The sequence below is a fragment of the Tympanuchus pallidicinctus genome, unplaced genomic scaffold, assembly GCF_026119805.1.
Source record: "Tympanuchus pallidicinctus isolate F22 unplaced genomic scaffold, pur_lepc_1.0 scaffold16, whole genome shotgun sequence".
Lineage (NCBI taxonomy): Eukaryota > Metazoa > Chordata > Aves > Galliformes > Phasianidae > Tympanuchus > Tympanuchus pallidicinctus.
Window position 1 is genome coordinate 7,901,047 of NW_026294679.1, and position 25,270 is coordinate 7,926,316.

General features: G+C 41.4%; 1 protein-coding gene and 2 long non-coding RNA genes across 12 annotated transcripts; 2 read left to right on the plus strand and 1 right to left on the minus strand.

Annotated features, from left to right (window-relative positions):
• The first annotated feature begins 2,629 nt into the window (after positions 1-2,629).
• On the plus strand, positions 2,630-5,364 carry LOC128077977 (uncharacterized). The gene is made up of 3 exons (XR_008205248.1): positions 2,630-3,023; positions 4,440-4,543; positions 4,948-5,364. It is a non-coding gene; the product is annotated as an uncharacterized LOC128077977 (long non-coding RNA).
• A 1,248-nt stretch (positions 5,365-6,612) lies between these two features.
• PLEKHS1 (pleckstrin homology domain containing S1) lies at positions 6,613-23,329 on the minus strand. 8 transcript variants are annotated; one of them, XM_052677677.1, is made up of 17 exons: positions 23,242-23,329; positions 22,982-23,057; positions 21,965-22,123; positions 21,600-21,728; positions 20,360-20,451; positions 20,148-20,254; positions 19,526-19,660; positions 18,510-18,582; positions 17,903-18,010; positions 17,217-17,312; positions 13,147-13,254; positions 12,062-12,177; positions 10,375-10,560; positions 10,159-10,260; positions 9,564-9,699; positions 8,786-8,874; positions 6,613-7,148 (listed from the first exon to the last, which is right to left on the minus strand). In XM_052677677.1, the coding sequence occupies exons 4-16, from the start codon at positions 21,628-21,630 to the stop codon at positions 8,806-8,808; spliced, it is 1,359 nt and encodes a 452-aa protein (XP_052533637.1). In that variant the 5' UTR covers positions 21,631-21,728; positions 21,965-22,123; positions 22,982-23,057; positions 23,242-23,329; the 3' UTR covers positions 6,613-7,148; positions 8,786-8,805. The 8 variants fall into 8 exon arrangements, with proteins under 8 accessions (XP_052533637.1, XP_052533636.1, XP_052533638.1 ...); XM_052677676.1 differs by having other exon boundaries at positions 22,982-23,128; positions 23,242-23,295; XM_052677678.1 differs by lacking the exon at positions 21,965-22,123.
• LOC128077975 (uncharacterized) lies at positions 13,252-25,228 on the plus strand. 3 transcript variants are annotated; one of them, XR_008205245.1, is made up of 7 exons: positions 13,252-13,787; positions 16,797-16,995; positions 18,959-19,022; positions 20,189-21,270; positions 22,041-22,163; positions 23,064-23,292; positions 23,527-25,228. It is a non-coding gene; the product is annotated as an uncharacterized LOC128077975 (long non-coding RNA). The 3 variants fall into 3 exon arrangements; XR_008205246.1 differs by having other exon boundaries at positions 24,052-25,228; XR_008205244.1 differs by lacking the exons at positions 20,189-21,270; positions 23,527-25,228 and having other exon boundaries at positions 23,064-23,163.
• The last annotated feature ends 42 nt before the right edge of the window (positions 25,229-25,270 follow it).

Genomic DNA, 25,270 nt, shown 5'->3' on the forward strand with positions numbered 1-25,270 from the left:
TTAAAACTGTAGTCATGTCTCTGACGTCCTCTTGCTTTTATAGCTGCAGTTTCAAGAATGAATATCCCTGCAGAGAATGAGTAAGTGTGTGGGTTGTGAACATGCTGACATTTTTATGGGCTTGCAATGCAATTAGTTAGCCTTTATGCAGATTCCAACAGAACCTAAGTAAAGTGGCTTTCACTGCAGCTGCTAGGTGTGAGGCAGCTGTTCCCCCCATGGGGCTCTACTTTCTGGTCGCAGTTTCTATGCTACCACCCAGAGCAAAGGTTGGGTTTTGTTTACTTTCAAAAGCAAACTTCAATTTCTGCATCTAACCACAAAAATGATGTGTATTGGAAGATGCTGGCATCGGCATCGCTGGGCTGATACAGTTAATGTCCTGACTTGGAACAGATGCCCATAGACTCACAGAGCAAAAGCAGAAGAAGAATGGCATTTGTACTGAATTCCTTTTTTGTCTGTGTGTGCTGGGGTCTGGTTTCAGTTGCCTGCTTTGCTGTAGCTATTCATGTGTCAGCCTCCTGCGTGTTCTTATCCCCTTTCTCAATTGTATTTGCACCTCTACCTACCTTCACCTATTTTTGTCAGGGTAGATTTGTCTTCCATCTTCTTATTAGGAGTTGTCCATGCTATCGTATATTTAGCCTCCTTCATATGGAATGAAAAAAGATCAGAATCTCAACTTGGAAGAAAGGTTTTGGTTGTTTGGGTTTGTTGTTGGCTTTTTTTTTTTTTTTTTTTTTTTTTTTTGTTCTTCTCTGTATTGTAAAGGAAGAAGGTTAATAATGGGATTAGATTTCTTAGATTGCCACAAGGGGCACATAAGCAGATGTGGAAAACCATTTAATTAAGTATTTTGTGGAAAGATTTATAGCAGGATATTTTCTCTTTCCTTTCTGAGATTGTTCCTTAGGGAAGGCTCTCTGATCACAGCTGGTTAAGTCCTCTGAGGGGCACTGATACAATAAATCTCATTTCAGAGTTGGTGTAATTAATTAGGACTTAAGAAGTGACTCTGCTTTTCCTAATAGCAGAGTGAATATTTTCAGTCTATTAGCAGCATTGGAATTGTAAATGCATGAGGAAAAAAAACCCTTTCCTTTGGTTAAAATTGTTGGCTCCAACTGAAGATGCTGTTGTTTAAAGTCAGTCAATGAGGATTTTTGGTCTGTGTTTTGTTACAGTCAGACTGCACCTGGGTGCCCTGTGTGGTGGATGGGGGAACCAGGCTCTGTCTTCACCACTGCATCCAATGAGTGGCACATATCAATGTAAATTACAGATTTCACTAAAGCAGGATGGGTTTGTGAGCACTTCCAGTTTGTCTGTTTCTGACAGACTTGGGGCAGAAAGCAAAGCAAAAAGGGCAGCAGAAACACGTGACAATCAGTGCCCAGAACGGTTTTCAAACCAACCACTCTAAAGAGTCGCTTTGTATTTCCCATCCGCGCTCTGATTACGTATCTCCCCAATAGCAGATAAATGAGCTAAAAGCAGCGCTGTTTGATCAGGGCAGCGGGAGGGGAGAGGGAAGGGAAGGAAAGCAACTTGCTGAATGTGCTGAGTCAGGTAGCGAGGTTCAGACCGGTTGTGATAAATGAAAACAGCCACAGCAAGCCTGTCCTTTCTCTCACGCAGAGCCCTTAGGTGCTGTTAGGGTGAAACTGCTCTGTGGAGCTGCTGGAAGCCTGGAGGACCACGTGCTGAGCCCTAGCAGGCAGAGCCCTGCATCTTCCACACGTCTCTTGTTCCCGCTTGTTCATCTGAACCTTCACCCGCTGTCGTGTGGTGGCACCTCATTATCGAATCTCCAACAAATACTTTGGCAGGGAAGAGGCTTTTCCACTCGCTCACATTTACATGTGCTGTGCTATCTCAGAGCAGATAGTGTCTTGTTTGTGCCAGTTCCCAGCGAGTGCTCGCATAAGGATTTTTAAAACAGTTTAAGTTTTCTTAATTGCTGTTTGAAAGTAACTTTACTCACCTTTCCTTCTGTGTGCTGCATTGATCGTCATGGATTGAAGAGGAAAATGCACTGTCTTAGGGGAAAAAAAGACACAAGTATTGCATGTGAGGAAAAGGTGATATGAGGACACAAGTGTAAACAAAGGTGACGATGGGGCTGAGTTTGGCGGGAAGAGCTGGTGATGAGCTCCTGCTCCCCCCTCCTGCGAGACCATTGCTTTCCCTCATAGTTTTCCTGCAACTCCTTCATGATCCCTCCTGGGACAGGCAATTCCTCCCAGCAGGGAGAGCACCAGCAGGGCTGATCCTCAGGGCATCCCACAGCATGGCTGGGGCTGATGTCTTGGGGGTGGAAACAAGGCCTTGGGCTGTGGGGAGGTGAACTGAGGGCTATTGCTGCTTCTGGGGCTGCACAGACATCTCCAGGAGTGTGTCAGGGTTTCTGGGTTTCTGCCTTGTGACAGTAAGTGCAGGAACCTGCTGTGAGCTGCCATGCTATGGAGGAACTGATGCTGCAGGGCCTTGGCAGCACCTGTGAGAGCCCGTGGCCTTACGCACCAGATGCTCTCTCCATTTTAATCTCTTGAGGAGTACTGGTGTCAACTGGAGATGCTCAGTGGCTGAGGAGAGAGTCCAGAAAAAGCAGCCGAAGGGCTTTGGGTGCATCTGCAGTAAATAAATAGTGGTGGGGCTTGCCAAAGTGGATGAATATTTGAGAGAGTTGCACACTGCACCAGCCAATGAAATGTGATGCTGAATCAGTTAGGGAAATTTCAGGGATTTCATAGCAACGGAACTGAATGATGAATGTCTTCTCAGTGGAAGCTGACAGATGTTACAGCTCTTGTTTCCTGCTTTTGTTCTTTCTAGTTTGCTCCCAGAATGTTTATTCTAACAAGCAGCCTGATGCCCGCTGGGGACAGAAGGCACTGCTGTCTGCTCAGATTTGGCTGCAGCCCAGGCTGTTTTAGGAAGGACCATCAGGAGAAGGCTCACAAGAGCCAGCCAGGCAGGATGGCCATTCACTGAGACGAAGGCTCAAGTCATGCCCCCAGGTATCCCTCAATGTGTTATTTCCTTTACTCTTCTTAGAGGTTACAATACATTGCCACAGGCCTGGGACCAAGCGGTTCCATGCCAGGAGAAGACCGAAGACCACAACCAAGCAGAGGTGCAGAAGCATACCATGAGAAGACACTGATTGCTAGCCATGGGTACAAGCAAAGATGCACTGAGGTGGCCCAAGGCTGGCTGAGGTCTACACCCTGCAGGGGGGCTGGGCTGGGCAGGAACAGCCCTATGCACACTGGAGCTGTGTAAGTAGCACTAAAGAGTTTGTAGAAGCACTAAACAGCTTGTTGCTCAGTAGCCCCTGGACAAGGTAGTTGCTTACTGGCTCTGTTCTGCAGGGGTACGTTGTGTTCCATAATCTTCCTGTCTTGCTGCAATGCCAAAATCTTGCACTCCCTGTAGCCTCTTGCTCTTCTGATCAGCAGGACAAGTACAAATGGATGGAAGTGCTCTGGGTGCCAGGAGCATGGAGCTGTTGAATTTAGCAATGTTTCATCATGCTACCAGAGAGACTGGATGCAGTTTTACTCTGAGTTATTCCAGTACTTTAGCTGGGCTTGAAGAATGGATACTGCCATCTGAAGCTTGGGAATCACTGTGAGCTGATTATTTTCAAATCACCAAATACAGCAGATGTATTTACAGCAGAGAATTCCACTTTTACCGTCTTTGATTCTATTTTTTCCTACCATCTTGCTGTTTATAGCAACTCTTCATGAGTCTTCACAACCTTTCTCTATCTGTGCTTTCTCCCCATCTACCCTTCCTTTGCTGGGGATTTCTCAGAAATGTTACTCTACCAGCATTCACCTTTGTTCCTAGAAAAAGGAGCACAAGAACATTTGCTTGGAAGCAAGCTGACATCTGTGAAGAATGACACTGGCTTTGGATATGGAATAAAAGCGAAAAGAGGCAAATCAGAGGGCAGGAGGAAGTTCAAGGGCATTTAGCAGGTAAATGGGGTTATTTTGGCAAAATGTGTCCTGGTGTGGAATGTGCCACTGATCAGCTGAGGCTTCTAAGGAGAAATAACTTGAAAATAGGAGATCCTCTTTGGTGAAAAAGTTGTACCACCTTTATGGCTGCTGCTGGTGATATTGGAACAGTGCTTGGAACGACGTAAATCTGCGGAGCACAGGCATGCTGGGGTGGGTGCATCACAGTGCTGCATGGATTTGGGAACTTGGAGAGCCCAGAAATCCTGGGCAAGTGTACAAGATCCTTGCAGTTTGCCAGACCAATGTTTCCAGGTTGAAACAGGCATGTCTGAGAAATGCAAATGTGTGAGGGGCTTTTTCAAATGGGTTTGTTTCAAGGCATGCTTCTCATAACCTAGCACACAAGGCCTATGTTCTAAATCTTCCAAGCTTTATTTTTTTTCCTTTCTCAATTTTCTTCAGGGATTACAAGAGATGGAGACTGAGATTGACTTGTTTTTCTCTTCTGGAGCAAGTCTTTGGGGGGGATTTTGCTTTTCAGAGGAACTTCTGCTATGTGGAGAAAGGTTGGTTTTTTTTTTTGTTTTTTTTTTTTTTTTTTAAGTAGGAAGAGGCAGCAGCATCCTTTGTGCTCACATGGATGCTTTGGATTTTCAGGTAGATTTGGTTAGCTGGAGCACAGACAGAGACAGATATTCTCAACCCCATTTTGTCTGGAAATGAATCAAACCAAGGAGAGCCTGGGGAACCCTGCAGATATAAACATATGCATCAGTGCAGAGCTTTGCTTTGATGGAAGAGATGCTGAGCTCTTTGGGGAAGAAAACCCTGTTCTGGGAACCTGTGGCTTTGAAGCAATGTTTACAATACAGTAACAGACATGACATTTTAAACCATGAGGTTAACACCACTGCTAGCCGTGTCTTAGTACTCCTGCTTGTATCTGAACTTCTTTATTCTCTCTTGCCAGATTAGAAGGGAAACCAGCTTTCAGGCATAGACTTGAACTTGGACAGCCCAGGATGAAAAACACAACATGACCAGGCTCTTGCCACCGTAAATGCAGTCCTGCTGTACAACAGTGGCTTTGTGCCTGAAGAAGAGCTGATCCTGCTGTCATTTCAGAGTGGGAAGGGTGAGACACTGTCAAGAAAACTTCTGCTGAGCATCCTCACTGCTGTCAGACAGAGATACAATTTCTCTTTAGGTGCTTTTGCTGAGTGAAAGATTCACATCAACATTGGCTGCCCTCTCATTTTCTTTTAATGATGCAATAAATTAGAAAATGATAAGGCACCAAGGGGAACATTTGAAATTCCAGTGGCATTTCTAGGAATGGCCTGAAATGCTCCAAGTTTCTTGCAGCCTGCTGGCCAGCTTGCAGGAGGGAAGGGGTTGCCTGTGGAAAGGAGTGTACTGGGGAGGGGTGACTCCCTGCAGAATGGACTCATTCTGCTGCTGTTCTTGTGCTGTCTGATCAGTATATCAGGCCCCATCCCTGGTTCTCAGTCATGTTGCTTTCCAGAGGAAATGCTGGGGCTGTGTGGTTTGTGGTGTCTTGTGTCTTGTCTTATATAATAGGCTTTTTAAATTAAAAAAAAAACAAAAACAAAAAAAAAAAAACTTAATCACATCAGTTTTGAGACTTCTCTTCCTGTTAATTTCTCTCCAAGACTCGCTTTTCTCCTGGACGGTTGCCACTTTTCTACTGGAGAAGGTACTAGAGATGCAGAAAGAGCATGATTCATATTTGGGAATTCAGGAGGAAATTAGCGGCCAGTGAGTGCAGCATGGGAACGTGCCATGAACTAACAGTCAGGGAAAGAGCCTAAATACACAGGAATAAAATACAGCTGGTGAGGGGCATGTTAATCACTAAACATAGATCATGGAGCCTGTGATGTAGGCTGTTGGTTTTTGTCTCTTACACGCTTAATTTGAAGGCACAAAGCAATTCAAACTTGCATGCATTGCAGCTCTTCTTCCATGCCTGTAACTTTTTGTTGCCAGTGGTACAAGATGTCTTCAGGATTTGCAGCCTTCTGGCTGTGCTTTACAAAGATGTGCTAGTCTGTATGTTTACTGAATTTCAGCTCATGACCGTTTAATCATCTGTGCCAGGAACCCTCCACAGGCCAGAAGCTGAGGCCATTTTTAACAGCACAGATCACACTGCAGCAAGAAGTCATGGCAATACCTGCTTCTTTAGGTGTCTGCTAACACAGCACCTATAATATGCTATAGGTGATTGAAAAGGTTAGCAGTTCCACATCAGCTGGCATGGACTTAAAGACAGTCTGTTCAGGTCTGCTGGAATTAAACATGAGTGCTGGGTGATGCTGTGCATGTAGGTGTTCCTCTTTGCCATTGCTTCTAGAGCAATGAATTTGCTCATTTGGAGAAGGGTAAATGAGCAGAATTTGCTCATTTGGAGAAGGGTAAAATTTTCAGACTGTGGAAAAATGTTACAGAAGGTTGTTCTTGTTTTTGAAGGGTAATTTGTTTGTTTGCTTGTTTTGTTTTTAACATGACTTGTTTGGTGACCTATCTAGAAGTTACTGGAAAATTATAGATTGTCTTTGGTGGATGAGGAGGGACCGTATTGGGAAAAGTGAGGTAGTTAGGGAATGCAGTATGTGTTGTAAAGTGGTGACGTGTTTATTAATTACACATGCACAGACAGCTTCAGACATCCTAGCAGAATTTACTGTACGGATCTAACTTTCATATCATATGTCTAGCAAGTGTTGTGAATCAGACATTGTGTAAACACTCATCATTTGCATTTAGTGTTGTGCAAATTGACATAATTGATGATCATCGCTTGATGATCATCAATTGATAATCAATTGATGTAACACTTCAGTAACTGCTTATAGAAGTACAGAAATAACTCTCAGGTTTTCTGAAACCCTTTTGTGTTTGATATCTCTACTGATAGCCCATTCTTGTTGAAAAGTAACGTTCTCCCATGGCTGAGAGGTGCTGTGTGTGTCATCCAAAGTCTGCTTCAGCAGCAATGTTACATGCAAGTTCCAGGGTGGTGGCTCCTTTCTTCTCACCACCGTATATGGTTTGGAGCTCCTCTTTGTTTATCTCTTCTTAGACATGATTCCCACAGAGTTTCAGGAAGTTGCTTTAAGGCTGTCTCACCTCTTTGTTCGCTCCTGACTGGAAAAGGAAGTATTTGTTTTGCTGATCAGTGTCATGTGAATGTTTTTGGGAAATGTTTAAAAAAAAAAAAAAAAGTTGAAAGAAAATGCGTGGTAGAAAATAAAGCATTCCCCTTTCCCATTGAAAAGAGCAAGAAAAATCCTAATCACACAGAGATACAAGTCTTGGAAGAAGACAGGAGGGCTTCAAGTTTTCTATTGTTCAGAAGAGTTTCTGCAAACCTCTGGCAGGGAAGGTTAAGTAAGAGTCATCAGTGGATACTTGTGACCTCTATGAGCTGTGATTTCAGGATTCTGGCCTAGAGGCACGGGGTTATGGAGCTGGAAGCAGCCCTTTGTGGTAATGCCCTGGCCACCCCACCCTGCAGGGACTCCTTAGGGCAGAAGAGGAGTTGTTAGGCCCAGGAAAACAGCCTGGAGCAAAGGAATCAATGTAGCAACTTTGGAGCAGGGCTCCTAAGGAATTATTTTTCTTCCATTCTCAGTCTGGGTTATTCCAGATTTCCTTCTGTCTTTATGCAGAATTCAGCACAATTATGCCTTTGAACAAAACTGAAACAAATAGTAAAACATGATCCTTTCCCAACATAAGGAATCGACATATCACACTTATCCCAGAAGCAGAGATGGGCTGTGGAAACACTCTGTGAAAATTAATATTTTGAATAGGAACAGAGTCTGAATTGCTTATACAAATATTTTTGTTTCTTTCGAGTTACTGATGCTGTTTTCATCTCAAGCTAAATATATTTTTATAAAGTTTTTTTTTTTTTTTTTTTAAATGAAACTTCAGACTGGATTTTAATGCCAGTATAGAAATCACCTTTGTCAAATTTGCTGCTGGAGTTAAGTGGAGTTAAGTGGCAGCAACTCTGATTTTAGTAAGTTTCTTGATTTGGACTAACTTAGCTGGAAGCCAGACAAATGTCTTTATTCTGCCAAATTCACCTTGAGGAAAGCTTACACCAGTATGTCAGTAACAGCAAAACTAGGCCTGCTAAACCCAATTGCTATGTTGGTTTATCTGGCAAAACAGAATGATCTGTACTCAAAAATGGTTATGTGGTTCGTAGCCATGTGTATCAACTGTATATATTTATGTATGTAAATACACACATACACGTATATATGCCAATGTGCACATATCCATATAGAATATACTCTGTTTCTCTATGCATTTTTGTGGTTTTAAGGTGAGGGATATAACACCAGAGGAGCTCCCCTGAATCACTACACAGCTCTCCACCAGCCTTCCAAGACCACAATTCTCAGTTTGTCTTTGCTTTTCTGAAGCTGAGAGTAAGGTGTTCCAAACTCACTTTGTTCCCACACTCCTAGCTGATTCAAGAGATAGAGGTAAGTCAATATAATGCTGTAGAGGCAAGCAGAAACATGAAACTGTACTTCCTACTGCATTACAAGGAATATAGATTTCAAAGGTTATATAAATGACTTATCTTCAGCCTTGCTCGTGTAACAGAAATAGATACATAGGAAAAACACAACCATTCGTTCCACCAAAACAAGCTACTAAGACATAAAATGAAATCTTTTCTGTCTATCATACAGAGCATCTCTGTATGCTACATTTTCCATTCTTCTTCCTGATCCTTTCCCTTGAACTTTGGCACTTACTTCATCATTGATGTCTTTTTTCAGGAACATGAACAGCCTTTAGCATGGAAGGTATCCGAATGTGGAATCCTACATACAGTAAGTTTCACCTTAAAAAGAAAAGGTAGGAGATGCTGCTTTATAGATTGTTACTAATGATAAATATTTGTGCTGCCATCTGACTTGTGTTGTAACTAAGCAAAAAATATTCTGGTTAGAGAGATTAATAGTTTTTTTCTTGTTGAAACTGGCTTACTTTTCTTTAGGTGGCAACAACATCTGTAGACCTCACGTTTCTCAGCAAAACTAAATATGAAGATACTCCTGTATGGTTCAAAGAGCTTCAGTATTGAAATACTGAAAATCTGAAATCTCAGAGAAACACAGATATCTACATGTAACAGATTACTGCAGTGTTAAGGTATCACTTAGAAATCTTACAAACAACAACAAAAAAAAGTGGTTAAGCACCAGACAGTGAGTTTGTATAGTCCTTGATAAGAAACTGGAGGTGGGAATCTAGGTCATTCGTTTGCCAAAGTTTTCAATTCACAAGCCTTAGCCAAAAAATACCAGGTAACTTTAATTAAAATTTTGGGTTATGCAGACTCTTTCACATCAAGACCTCAAACACAGTGATGCAGATCTTGTCATTCCCCAGGTAGCACAGGACTAAGAAGTGCTACAGTCAAAACAGGATGAACTGGTTTGAATAAAGCCATTTGAGAGGCAAGAAGCATCTTGTTTTCTCATTTGGTGCAATTCATTTAACTGTCACTTTGAAGTTAGCCAAGTGTACCTCCTTTTGTGTGGACCTGCTGATGAACAAGGAAGCCTCCTCCATGTTCTGTGGGTGCAGACCATTCACAGCCACTATGCAGTCTCCATGGTTAAATAAGCATCCCAGTCGGCAAGGACCAGTCCACTGTGAGACACTAACATATATGGAGGACAGACAACAAATGAGTCATAAGGGATTTATAATTACCAGTTACTGTTAACAGAAAACAGGGTTGCATTTATGGCTCTGCCCTCTGGAAATGACACATGGCTGCATGACTTTACATCTTCTTGGTCTTGGTAGCGAGACCGATGCTAGCAGCATCATCAGAGAGCTGGGGATTCCAGCCTGAAAATGGGGCTAGACTTGGTGCAGGTCTGTGTATGTGCTGCACACTTGGCCAAAAAAAATTTTCCAAGGCATTTCTAGAGACTGAAATTAAAACTTGCTGTTATGTTTTATTTATGGTACAATTGCAAGGATCAGAGATCTGTTGCTCTCCTGACTGGACCTTTATGCTGCAAAACTGTGCATATGGATGTGTATGCTTCTACCCCTACACTGTCACTCATTCACACTTGGCAGTCACCATTGCACAAGATGAAGGACTTACCATATTTGTCCTGCTGCTTCAGTAAGTTTTAGGTAACTGTTAATATCTGCCAGGGGGACCAAAATATCCAATTCTTGCAGTTGTGTCTTATCTGTAACTTGACTGTGAGAGAAAACATTTGAGATCAGGTACCCTTTTACCACCTTTAAGTGGAACCCAAAGACTTCTTAGTCTTCTTCTGTCTTCTTAGCAAGAAGAAAAGGGGAAGTCACTTACCTGAGCAGTATAGACAACTGAACCACTGAAAGTGGTGATGAGTTTTGCCTTCTTTTGAGGAAAGACTGTTGTGTGGTGCTCTGTGGGAGATTTACATCTGTGTCTGCCTCCAAGCTGCTTGGACTTGCACTGTTTTCCAGGCTTCTGGGAGGAGAATGGAGCCTGTCATGTCTACATGTTAGCCTACTGAAAAAGGAATGGTGATAAAAAAAATATGAACTGGTTTAGCCATTCCAGACACTCCTGCCGGATCAAATAGCTGTCAGTGAAGAAAAGAATAACAAGTTCTTGTAGAATATCCAGTGGGCAAAATTATGGCTAGATAAAATAAACTGTCCTTCTAAAAATGGGCCGTAAATCCTAAAATAAACCTTTTCAGTATTTAAAGACTATTTATATAGCCCCAAAACATTCCAGCTAACAACATACTTTTAGAAAGAAATGAGCACAGATTGTTGCCCTTGGCTTTACCACCTTTTGTGGGGATGTAACGCTGTCCTCTGAGGGATAAAATGACTCAGATAGGCTTGAATACTTGGGTTATTTGATAAGGCTTGTAATGCCTGTAGTCACCTCTCTTATTCACCTTGAATAAGGTATGGGTTAGTAGCATATTGAGTCCAATGTCATAGACTTGTGATCTTTGTATAGTGAACTACTCCAAAAAGACTCTTAAAAACGCAGGTGAACAAATTTATTGTAATAATAATCTGTCTTCTGGGCCTGCATTTCTGACTGCCTCCCACTGTGTGAAATAACACCTGGCTGTCTGTAGGTGGTAGGACATAGCCAGCAGCTATGGACGAGCCTTTTGGCTCACCACTGTCATGCAGTTATGATGTAGGCACTTCTTTTTATAGCATGCTGTATCATACTGGTTGTAAAGTTTCCTGGTGACACCACAACAGCAATGTTCAGGTCTTTGTTTCTGACATACCAACTACTACACCCTCAAAGTACACAGCATCAGACCTATACTTTAGGGAAATGGTAGGAAGGAGTTGAGAGGTGACCTCCTAGGGCTAACATTGCATCTTACTGGAAAAACTAGGAGCTAATGCCACAAGTCTTAGGCCTGCCTTTTTTAACTAGCTAATACAGTTTTCTTTGCAGGGAGCCTATCTGAATTGTTGCTGGGACTTGGCTGAGGTATCTAGGCGCCGTGGTGTGCTGTTATGTCCTTAAGGCCTAGATTAAGTATCAGTCAACAGAACTTGCTGTGCCTCTTGTCAGAGCCTGTCTAAATGCATGAGTTGAAATGTGAGCTTAAATTTCACTGTGATGAGTTTGAACTTCACTCTGGTATTTCCACAAGCCTTGAACTTTCTGGACCAAGACTGAAGGAAAAACTCATTCAAACAAGATGCAGCCTTTAGGTACTGTGCTATAAATACTATGAACAACAGCTCTAGCTATGCCACTTGTAACATGCAAAGCTTTAATGGAGATGTTCAATGAAGGGTCTAAACACTTGATTTTCCAAAAGAATGGTCAGGCACTGGAATAGGCTGCTTGGGGAGGTGGTGGAGTCACCATCCCTGGAGGTGTCCAGGAAAGGTTATAGGTATTGTACTGAGGGACGTGGTTTAGTAGGGAAATATTGGTGGTAGAAGGACAGTTGGACTTGATGATCTTGGAGGTCTTTACAACTTTGGTGATTGTATGATTCTGTTTTTGTGTTACTTACAGTGACTCCATTGACTCGTAAGCATTCTCCTTCTCTGGCTGCCTTTGACACGGCTTCTCTTGTACAGGGATATCAGGCTCAGCTGTAGGGTCGATCTCCAATATTTCACTATTGCACTGTTAGAAACACATAACAATGTTAAGAAATAAATATTTTTGCTCTGTCTACAGAAAAAAAGAATCTCAATTACCTTGTTTCGTTCAGTGTTTGTGCTGTTTAAGACCATTAGTTAGTACAGCTTGGTTTACCTCAAGTAATTCACTTCCCAGAAACTGCAAGCTAGAAATGTGGTTGAAACTTAGAAATTCATCCTGTCTGGTATAATAGATACTATCTTTTAAGTTGGAACATAACCAGCTATATTTTCATATATGACCACTTAAAGTTTGGTAATATTAATTCAGGAAAGTCTTTCAATAAGATTATATATGTATAATTTATTTCATTTAAAGCACTTAGATCATATGATAAAATTAAGTTGTTCATGCCCTTCAGTTATCTGTACAGGCTTTGGAGAGAGGCAGTGACATCTGCAGAAGCCTGCCTGGCCTAACGAGCTTCTCATGACCACTGACTGCATGGGAAACCGTGAGAAATGAACCTCCCAAATTCAGTGCCAGTATTTATTTAAGATTACCAGTATGATTCTTCCCGCTCCCTTCTTTCACACTGAAATGCACACATCAAAATGTTTCCTGGCATTTAAAAATTACTGCTTGGCTTTATGCCACTCACTGATGCTACTGATTTGAAGTAACACTGAAGATGATGTGCAGTTAGTGCAGTTTTCATTGTTGGTAAAACGAATGTTGATGCAATTGACAAAAGTCATTTACAGTGGTCAGTTTGAGGAATTTCAACAAAATCAGCAGTATGTTTTGTGAAAATGCCACTTTTTAGCAGAAAGACCCTTTGGATTCAGCATTTTTCTTGTACACATTGAAGCTTTATTACCTGTTGCTTTATCTACGTACTTCTGTGGCAAGGTATGAGTTGGTTCCTCATACCATTTCCTCTTTGGGTCTTTATGTGTGTTTGTCTCCTTGGAGTTGTTAACAAAACAGGACTCACAACTAATAAACTACCTTTGCTAAAAGACTGCTGGGAGTTTGGTAATAAGGTTCTTCTTCCTTTTCGAGATCTTCGTTTGAATCTGATGACAGATTTTCCTCAGTCTTTCCCAGAGTTTTATCCTGTGAAATAAATGTTTTTATTTGAACAGGTTCACTTATATGGATTGTTTAACATGGATTTTGCCATTTCCTAGTGAATGTCCACAGGAAACACATGCACAAATTGGCACTAGTGTCAGTATTTCTCCTGGATGGATTTGTGGTAACTAGGCAATTGCAATTGACTTCATGTTCAAAACTGTTATTTTGTTTAAAAATCAAGTAGGCTGAATACTGTATGTATGATTCTGCATGCTTTCATGTGCTTGTGGGCAAAACTCTTATTTGTCTTAAAGTTTTTACACTAGGAAAAAAATCTATGGGAAATCTGGAAGAGGATTGGGAGATATTTGTCACTTTGAGGCAGTTTTTAAATATTATCAAGTAAAGAATGCATTTGGGACTTCACTTGACTAATGAAAAGTTTATTAACTCTCATTTCTAGAGTTTTCTTATTCTTTCTCATAGTCCAGGGGCTGAAGATCTGATACTGAATCTTTTGTGTCCTGAACGATGTTTGTTAATACCTGAATTATTAAGTCTGCGGCTATTTGGTGAGTCAAGGAGAAATGAATCTTTCCACAAACCTTTCTAAATACAAATTACTCATTTTTATGTTTCCTTGTAATGAAGAGTATAGTACTTAGTATTTTGCTGCCTCCCAATGCAATTCTCCATGCCATGTTTGTGATACAACCATTTTTCATCTTTCTACTTACATCCTTGGTTTCCATGGTAATCATTTTAATAATTGCTAAATATGCCAAGCATATACTACTGTTTTCAAGGTAAAGTAAATTCACAGAATCACAGAATTGTAGGGGTTGGAAGGTACCTCCAGAGATCATCAAGTCCAACCCCCTGCCAAAGCAGGTTCCCTACAGCAGGTCGCACAGGTAGGCATCCAGGCAGGTCTTGAACATCTCCAGAGAAGGAGACTCCACCACCTCCCTGGGCAGCCTGTTCCAGTGCTCCGTCACCTCACTGTAAAGAAGTTCTTGTGCACGTTTGTGCAGAACTTCCTATGCTGCAGTTTCCGGCCGTTTCCCCTTGTCCTGTCTCCACTCACCACTGAAAACAGTCTGGCCTCGCCATTCTGCCCCCCACACCTTAGATACTTACAGACCTGGATCAGGTCCCCTCTCAGCCTTCTTTTCTCAAGGCTGAACAGACCCAGATCACTCAGCCTTTCCTCATAGGAGAGATGCTCCAGGCCCTTCACCATCTTTGTGGCCCTGCGCTGGACTCTTTCCAAGAGATCCCTGTCTTTTTTGTACTGGGGAGGATCACCTCCTTCGACCTGCTGGCCACGCTCTTTTTAATGCACCCCAGAATGCCATTGGCCTTTTTGGCCAATTAAACTAATTACTCTCTTAGATGTAAAGAGAAGAAACTGACATTGAATAGAATTAAAGATGATGAATGTATTTTTGTTCTTTGTTGGTGTAAATGACATAAAAAGCAGCCCACGCTGCAGCAGTCAGAACAAACCAACGAATGGTCCTTCAAGAAGTGCATAACCAAACTCCTTTGGGAATGAAGACTAGTTCTTCTGTGGTCATGATCTAAAGTCATGAACAAGTTTCCTAGTCATGCTTTGGGGGCTTTGAGTCAATCAAACACGTTAATGCTTGGGGAAAAGGGGAAGGAGGAGGTGACATTAAGACTTGAGATCCTCCAACTTCTATGAAATCTCAGAGTAGACAGCACTCATCAGCTTCCCAAAGTGAGCTTTTGATTGCTGACAGTGGCCACTTTTGGCAAATGCGTGTACTGTCTCTCCAAATCATCATCACAGACTACGAGAGCAGTGGAAAAGGTTAAATAGCAGCATCACTGCATTTTCCTAAAGAAATTTGATGACATCTGTGTTCCTCTGAATGTTTTACAACCAGAGAAGTTTAGCTAACTTCAATCTGAAATTATTCTCAACTGTACAGCTAAATGAGTTCAGTAAGTCTGTGTTGAACCACAGTGTGTACTGGCATTAGAGAGAAAGTGGGCTATGAGGGAAATTGGCTGCAGCAAAAAATGTGAATGATACCTGGAAATCATCTGGGTAATTGCTAGTTTTGGGCTCCTTGGGGAAAAGGCTAAAAGTTACACGCTGCCCTGAATTTCTCTTTCAAAAAATCATGTTCATCATGTGTTGGTGCCAGGCTCTTGACCAGTTTGTCTGAGGACCTGTCATACAGTGTGATGCAAATTAGGATTCCTTATTTTGATGCATTTTGGATATTAAAGGATGATATTGGATATTTTGGATATTTGGATATGTGCAAATAGCTAGAACTCAGTTGCTGAGTCAGATGTAGTTTGGTAGCTCAAAAACATGGGTTGAAAAGGAACCAGGTTCTCAAAGCATTCCCGAGTAGCTGGGTCCCTGCCTGTGTGACCAAACTTAGCTGACGTGGAGAAGCCTGTTTGCATGAACAATGGCTTCTGACCAGTTTTCAAGATCAGGGCCTGGGTGACAGAACTGCCAATAAAAAGCAACACTAATCATACACTAGAAATGAAGAGTCATACTTCCAACAGGAAGTAAATACAAAGGCTTAATCTGGAAGTCAGCTGTCTGGACATCACTGAGCAGAGAACAGATCCGGAGATGTTAGCGGATGTTAAACTTATGAGTCAAGTGTAATATTTTTATCAAATGCAGAAACATTTTTGCTCCTTGTTAGCTGTATGGCAAGGTTATTTACTATGACACATGCTGAAATAATAAAAGCTTCCTGATACTCCCTCTGCTTCAGGCTAAAGAGAACAAGAAAATCCAAATTCCTTATCTTTGAATGCTCCCTGTCAGCCTGTCCTGCTCTGGCCAGCTACATACAATAGTGCTCTCAGAGTCACTGTGAGTATAAAGGATTAATGAATAAGACAGAAATGACACGTATAGGAAAGAAGCAGAAAGAGAGCCTTGGTGTGCATCCAAGAGCAGTGGTAGCTCAAGTCAAACTAAGGGCTAACACAATTCATTTCAGAGCTCAGACTCAAAGCTGAGTGATTGCACTTTCACAAATTACAGTGCCTCAGCTGAACTATTATAACAACTCTTGGCATTGCAATGTAATTTCAGCTATTTTCACTTCAGTCCACTGAATCAAAGTGTATTATATCATACTTGCTGCCAGCCTGTACAAATAAATGGTGATTGCAGCATGTGATTCGCTGTCCTGTTAGCTGTGAGAGCAGAATAGATTCTTTCCCTGTACCTCAGCTCCTCCAGATCATAGTCCAATGCATGAACTGCCAATAAAGATAGATTTATATTCAACTGCCTAACTGCAAACTGGTGTGCTTGTGCTGTCAGTTCTGTCAGCTGCTGTAAAGGCAGTAACCCAGGGTAGAGGGTGGCTGACAAGTATCTGAAACTGCTGCAGATCTTTTTGTTCAGGGAACAGAGGTCAGAATGCTTTGTTAATAATCCATGGTAGCACTCATCATTCTATCTTTTTAAATAATTCCTGTCAGATATGGAAGCTAAATTACTGGAAGCCATATTTATAATGATACAATGTCAGCTTTAAGGTGTACGTCAGTCTGATTTTGTTTTGTAGCTCGATTACTCTGATTCAACTGCTGCTTGCAGAGGCTGCAGAAGGAAGCCCAGAAGAGTGTGGCACAGCTGCGAAATATGACAGCAGGGACAAATCCTCAAGCACTGCGGCTTCAGAGTAGTCTTTTATCAACCTCAGGAGAGCTGCCTCAAGGTGAAATCTCTGCTTGGAAACTCTGAGGAACTGCCCCCAAGAAAAGGTAAATAAAGGGTATTTAAAGTACGTTCTCAGAAGGTTATTTTCAGTGCTAAATGAGGCAACTGGCTAGCTACGTTTAAGAAGTCCGTATAATAAAAAGCAGGTCAGTGTGCTGGGAAATAGGTGAATAATCTATGGCTATAGATAGTCAGGTGACATGAGAGCCAGTAGTCATTTCTCCAGGCTAAGCAAGTCAAGAGCAGCTTTATTTGTTGTGCTCACCAGTCTTGGTAGAACTCCTTGTGGCGAGTTGCTCTGAGCCTGATGAGGGCCAGGATCTGAATTTGGCCTGTTCTTATCTTCTGAGGCACCATCATCCTGTATAGAGAAAAAAAAAAAGTTGACTCCTAAAGATACACTGGAGATGCTTCACATGCATTCAGCTTCCTCCATCAAGGCTATTTGAGCACGACTTTGTGAGTACAGAAACCAACACCTCTTTGGCAGCTATTCATTCTGCCACCAAAGGACTAAGACTTTCTATTTAAATACTGAGAGGGAATATCTGAAAGGCACAGACAGCAAGAAGTGTGGGCTGCAATGGGCAGCAGTGGGTTGAACTTCCCCACTAGAGTTTAGAGCTCAGAGAAACAAAGAACAGCACAAGCACAGAGCAGCAAGGGTGTGGCTAGCAGCTCCTGACCCTTCTTTATCTGTCTTTACTTACAGACAGACTTATAAACCAACATGCCAGTACTGTTTGGCATGTTACACATTTGTGGGGGCTCTCTGATGATGTTAACATCCTGTTCCTGCTTGGGAACCCCAGTACAGAGCAATGCAGACCACGTGGGCACTCACTGCATGAGCTCTGAAGAACTTTTGATCAAAACTACCAACTATATACATCAAATTTCACAGCCATCCCTCGCAGCAAACTCATTTTTAGAGATGGGTAATCCATTTACCTTCAGGTAGCTTTGCCTTCTCGGGGAACCGGTCATATCTATAGAATTCGAGAACAGTGGCATAGAGAAGGACCGGCTTTTGACTTCTGAATTTGCAAGATCTTGGTTCTAGAGAAATGATAACAGCAAGGTTAGACAGACACCTGAAGGGCTGCAGCTTGAGCTGGCAGGGTCTCCAGCTGTTTCGCAGCACTGACAGACTAGATGTGTATCACTTTGTAAAACAGCATGTAAATAGATCCAAAAAGCACACAGTAAGAATTACACACACATTTTCATCCTGACACATCAAAGGTACAATTCATTGTAGCACAGTGTCAATCACTTCCTAATTTCCATGTGTCTTAGTCTTCAAAGAGATGCTTTTGGTGTAAGAACAATCCCCATGCAAACAGACTATGCAATGCCTGCTTAATGTGTAAGCCTGGAGTACAGGATTTATATGGAAAAATAATTTCTGATTAACCAAGGCAAGAGACAGGTGACAAGGCCAAAGCAAAAATTCCTTGCTTTTGCATGGCTTTCTAACAAGATTACAAAATCAGTAGGATTTGGTCAAAAAAAAAAAGATTCTTTCCTTCTAAAATCAAGTATAGTAACATGTCACCTGAGGGCAGCATCCACCTTTTTTGGCCTCCCTGATGGAAGATATGGCTGTGACCCAATCCTCTATTTCCAGCCTGTGGGTTAGAACAATAGAAGTTAACACCTATTCCTAGGTAAAACACAGGGAAAACCCATTTGCTCACCTACTTCCTCTCATGAGCCTAAAATAACACCTCTAGAAACCAACAGGGAAAATCTGCACCATCCCTTCAGGGGATGGATGAAAAAACCTTGCCTCAGAGATGTGTAGACCCAGCCCAGGTATGGCAAGGCTTTGTAGGGGAGGTGCAATAATGCTTTCTGCTTCATTCTCTATGCATAGTGCTGCTCTGCTGACTCTTGAAAATAGGGCTCGGGAATGCAAGCAGGGTGAGAAACTCTTGAAAGTATGTGTTCTGTTCAGTGCTTCAAGTGGGTTTCATTGGATTAATTCTACATCACTTCCTATAGAGCCTGGCTGTGAGAGCAGTGCCCTGGGCAAAGGCGTGGAGTGGAACGCTCAAGTGGCACACAGGTATGTGTTTTGCTTCTGTGCTTATCAGCAATTCACACATCAGGTGCTCTTCTGCCCTAGGGCAGAAAAACCCCACTATGCCTGTAGCTGGGAAAGCAAAAAGTGGGAAGCTGCAGTGGAGAAGCACTGTGCCAAATGTCCTGCCTCACTGAGCCGACCACCTAGGCTGTAGCAATTACTGCCCTGCTGCAGGCTGGACTGCAGTGAGCAGAGCAGCTTGTAGGTATGCCCCCAGCTACTCCTTTTGAGATCAGCCTTCTCCCAGCTGGTTCAGCTGTCTGCAACTGCAGGAAATTAACCCAGGCATGGGAAAAATGCAATAGAAGAGAGCAACTTTCCTTCGGATCATTCATCTGAGCCACTTTGGCCTGGGTTGCTCAAGAGGTGGGAGCTGCTGGCCAGAGCTGCAAAGTAGTGGGATCATGCCTTAGGGCAGCAGCTTAGAGTTACATTAGTTTATCTGCAATATCATACTGCATTCACACCTCTCTCAGCCTACCTACCTGCTTTTCCCAATGAGGTAGTAACATCTGTTTTCAGTAGTGATGGATATCACCTCTTCTGGAAAGCATCTGAACATCTTCCTCACCATCACCATTGTTTCAGAATTACTTATGCCTATTTCTACACTTATGATCCTGTTAAGACAACCACATGAAACATTATTCAATTATACAGCATGTAAACATACTATTCTTTGCAGGGTGAGAGGTACCCTGCCATCTGTAAGGTGATTAAGTGTGTGTGTCTGCACAGTTACAACTGGCGTAGTCCATCCTTATTTTTGTGTAAGCGTGCAAAGCATTATCTTCACAGAAAATATCATCTGCTGTAGGAATACAGCCTTTGGGATCATGGAACCAACCTGTCTGCTTTGTAGGTGCGTCACCACAATTGCTCAAATGAATGTATAAAATTTCATCAAAATATTTAGGATTTTAACTCTGTAAATCATACACTGTAAGTTGTACTTTAGGCCTACAAGATCCCAAAGGACTCTTTCATTGTCTTCAGTAGGATTTGGTCAAGACCCTCAATCAGGAACAAGTGCCTGTACAATTAGTCGTCATTTAAGATGGGTAATAGAATATTTAAATTAAAAAATGATATATTTCAGTTACATACTGATCAACAGCTATGGAGCCTTTCATGGACATTCCTTTTAGGTACTTCAGGATGTAATCGCCCTTGTTGGATTTGGACAGGATGAAAAAGCGCCTTTTCCATGAATTCTGCCAAAGAGGAAGTCAATTGTCTCTTGTTAAAACCTAGGATAGCAGAAGTATCTGACGTTTGGTGGGAGATTGCTGGAATATGACTGATCTGTGTTCATGTACCTTGGAGTTGATAAGATGATGCGGTGGTGACTTGATGAAGAAACCATGCTTGAAAACTCCACCTTCAGGGCAAAATGGGTTTTGAGCTTCTACTAATCAAAGAGAAATGAATGGCACCATTACTCTATGTGTTGCCGATTAATCTCCTAAAAGACGCTCCTTGAAATGAAAATTGTTGCTAAGCACTTGGTTTCTGAGCTTAAATGACCACAAAGCACATTCAATTAGAGAAGAGAAACACAAATCAAAGCAATAAAATACAGAACCAGGCCCTGGTTCCTTGATGTCATTGTTAATGCTGACAACTGGCCAAAGCTGTCAGCAAATGATAGAGGTAATGTACTGTGTTGAGAGAGGTGGCTCAGAAGATATCATGAAGCTCTGTCTTATTTAAAGTTCTTATTTAACTTCTGGGGTCTGGTCTTACTTAGCTTCCTCATTAGTGAACTGAAAGGCAGTAAATGGCACCCTAATGAAATCTGTAGATGGCATTCAATACGGACAGGCAAACACCTCAAATGATAGATGATCTTACACTGCAGATCACGATGCAGCAACTGGGAGAAGTCTTACAGGGTAAATATAAGCTAAAAGCTTAGGGTTAAAAATACGTGAATATATTTGTTCGCAACCCTACATACAATCAGGTTTTCTCACCACTGGTGGATTTCTGATCAACAGCTCAGTTTACTTTCACCCGGTGAAAGGAGTACCAATCTCATTCCATTTTTTAAGCCATAAGCCCAATAGGAGATGTTAATGCTTTTAAAGAATCCAATGACTGAAGAAAGGACAGTCAACCTCCAACAGTCTAGTGCAAGTTCTGGGAAAGACTGTAATACATCAACATCCAACTCTGTGGAGAGAAACACTTGGTTCTGAGATCCCATTTACTACTGACTTCAGGGGAGGTAAGAATTCATTGTCAGTGTCATAGAGTTACTGACACATCTTCCAGTTCCCAGTCAATTTTTAAGGATTTTGATGTTTTTAGAAATGTCAGTCCAATCTGTTTCAGGTACAAGAAAGATTCCGTTGTAACAGAAAAGGCTGCATTTAGGACAGATTCTTTAAGAGAGGGAGCGGAGGAGTAGAATTACACAATACACTGTTTTCACTATTTAAAACAAAATACTTGGCAGCTGGAGGCAAGAGAGAATAGTATCAAATATGGAAAAGAATGTTTTGCAACCTGATTCAATCTTACCGCTAACAAATCTCAGTAAATGAAATTTTGTACCTTCAGAGTTTTTTGCAGTTCTTGAAGCCATCCTGATTAGTTTTTTACTGAGACAGGGAAGTAAAAACCTTCAAGCTAATTGCTTTCACTCTTTCTTGCTGAGCAACATTTCACTGTGCGCATGGTTGCCTGAGAAAATAACAAATATCTCAGAAATGTTTGTTTTCATAGTGATGGTTAAACTATAGGAAATTAAACAGAAAAATTCCCTAAGAAACTACAGATACAACTATAGTTGTTACTCACTTAAATATATTACTATCGATAATAAAATCATATAAGATTATATGTTCTATGCTATAGTGTTGTATTTTATTCTTAAATCATAAATATAAAACGATGCACTACAGAATTGATTAACTTACATGACTCAGAGGGATGATTTGCTCAGGATGTGAAGAGACCTGCCAACAGAACTGCATTTTGCCCCTTTCATTGCAGTAGCCTCCCCAGCTGTACCCTAGGAACATTGCATCGCACCTGTTTCTGATACTGCCTTGGCAGCAAGATAAGCTCTGTGTGCCCTGAAAGTGCAAGAACACAGCGGTGTGCATCTTTCAGAAGGTAAAAAGTGGCTTTAGTTACTTTGACATGATTCAGACTGTGGGCTTTCAGGCAATACCCTGCTGTAAAAGGGAACAACCGTTGCTGTAGAACTCTGTGGAGCATTTCTGCTTACGCTGTTTTTAGGGAAACTAGTACAGTTTTGCTTCTTTTGGAGAGCTCTTTGTACAACTCTTCGGTTGGTTGTACAACAGCTGAGACAGACTGTTACAAAATTTAATGCCTAGGTTTTTCATCTATTGCTTACAAAAGCAAACAAAAAAAAAAGATAAAAATTATTTCCAAAACTGAAAAAAGCTGCACAAAAAGTCAGATGTTTAATGTCAGTAATAGAGGGACACATCTGGGGTTGCAGTGAAAGCCACAGTAATATTCCTGCCAGTGTGACTGACAAAGTCAGACTGCAAGTGATACACCTCTCAAAGCAGCCTTGTAACAGGATAAATGTCTCATCTAGGTCTCAGTAAAAGTCAACGTTTCCAGGTGGAAAGATGAGATTACAGCAAGCTTTTATCACTGCTGCCTCACTGCATTTTGGAAAAGAAGTTGTGTTTAATCATTTTTTCACTCCAATGGAAGCAACTTATTAAGCACATTATGTTTAATTCAGAACAAACAGTGCCAATTCTGTGATTATACCCCATCAGATTTTTGTATACCTGACATTCAGAGATTTGGTGATTTCAACCTTTTGGAAAAGCAACAAGGTACTTCAGTCAGAATGCAAATGAATGCTGCAAACGAGTAAGAAGTGCCCTATTATAAATCTTCAAAAATATAATGCCAAGATAAGGAAAACAAAGTGTGTTCATACTTACAGGTGAATGTCCTTCTAGCGTAGAAGGTCTTAGAGAAATGCACCATCAAACATTTCCAGATTTCCTGTATTGTTTTCTGCAGCAAAAGACGAAGTGTCCTCCCTGAACTGACTGCTGACTTATAGCTGGTGTATGAACACAAACACCCTGAAATATGACCCACAAGGAAATTCCAGTTTCTGCCTGGAGAAGCAAATTAAAGACTGTTCCAAAAGGGGAAACCCAGATTAATATTCACTTACAAACAATTAAAAAAATACCTGTTTGTGGCAGCCATGAATGTCTCCCAGGAGGAAAAAAGCCTGGAGGAGGTACCTTTTATTTTTTTAAACTGGTTTCTAAATAGCCCCTTTCTTTTCCCTGGAGCTGTGCCTGGGAGATTGTACTCACTCGTGACTGGGAGAGAAAGTAACATTAAGAACCATAAAAAGATCATGCAGTGCCATAAACTGTTACCAAGCTTAGATTACTAAATAAAAAAAAAAAACATGAAGTGGAATGGGCTTTCTTACCCTACCTACGTCCTAACTGTACTTTTATTGCAGGGTCAATGTCTGTCCTGGTTATGGGTGACTTTCTGCATTCTCTCCAGAGACATCCAGCATATCATTAATGATAATGATTTTCAGCTGTTCAGCTATTCCTGCTAATATCAGAAATGCTTTTAGACGAAAAAGATTTTTAAGTTTGAGTGGGAAATAAACTAAAATGGCATTGCTCAAGTCACAGGGTCAGGCTTCCTTACTGGGAACGTATTCCTGCAGGCTAAATAATATTAATGCTTCTTGGACATGATCTAAAGTAATGCTCCATCTAGCAGAGACATGGGCCCCTGCATGGGCCCTATGTTTTTCTCTCAAAGTTACCTTTCCAAGTTGCTTTCCTCTCTGGCAGCATCTTCATGTATTTTATGCCTGATCTTTGTATACTTCATATACTGGACAAGCCTGGAGGTTGCTTAAGATTCTGCCTTTATTTTTTCCCTTCTTTGTAAATCAGCATATAGAATTGCTGTGCTCCTTTGTTCTATCATATTATTATTACACTATGTTATCATGTTTTTTTTCCAGGAAACCTTTGGTCTACCAGGAAAGATCTCTGAAAACCTGATAATACTTATTTGCTTGAAGCATTGGAGAGCTTCAGATAACATTAGTGTTTTGCCTTTCTTCCTAGAGAGACAGCTACTGCTTCACCTGGTAGTTGGAAATTCCCAAGTTGTCTGCATTTACTGTCCATAAGAGTAAATGTACAACAAGATCTGTAGAGACCCACTCTGTCCATCCTTTTTTTAAGACATCACGTCAAGTGGGGCAAGAAGCTTTTCCTACTGCTAGAGTAAACTAACCAATGCTAATTGCTTCTATTCCTTGTCACCACTCACCGGGAACCTCACCAGCCACAAGCTGAATCAGGGACTGTAGGTGAGGCAGCTATGGAGTGGTGAGATGCACACAAACCCTGGCAACAGGACAGAGGTATTTAATGATCCACCTTAATTGCAAGCAATTTTGAATAGCACTGATGGCCTTTTGCTTCACTTGACAGAAGTTGGTAAAGTCCACATTTTTGCAGTGCTTCTGAGCAAAGATAGATTGGCAGTAGTTTGTTAAATAATTAAAGATTGTTCTCAAACAACCTTTATGAATAAACTGCACAAGAAGTCTGCTCCTTAACTGTTATGCTGTTACATTTCTTGGCATTATTTCATAAACCTCAAGTGCTCTGTTTCAGAACCCCTACTTGCTCCCTTATTGTTCCCAAGGCTTTGTGGCTTCAGAACCACAACGTCCCTCAATGAAAGGGTGGTTTTGGTGTCAGGGTATCTTTGTTAACAGAACCAGCTTAGTAAAAATCTACCTGCGAAGTGCAATGAAGTGTAAGAGCTGTGTAAAAGTGTGAGAGTAGAGAAAATGTTGAATTGATACATTTCTCATGGTAAAACATTTCTGGCATTTCTCCAGTGCTAGAAAACAGTTTAAGATAGAGCTGTTTGCAGGAACTAATAAGAACATTTTCATATGAACCACTAGAGCACCGTACAGTGTAATGTATACAAACACTTTATGCACTGGGCAAGATTAAGGGCTGGCAAATCAGGAGATTTCCATTAAAATCTTTTCAATAATTCTGGTTTACTCTATGAAAGGATCCAGCCTACTTTTAACCCAAACAATCAAATGCCAGCTAATACTTCCAAACTACTTTCCAGCTGACACAGGAAACCTCATCTTGATAAAGATGCAGAAGACCAACATTCAAGACTGATAAAAATTGTGGGACTTATTT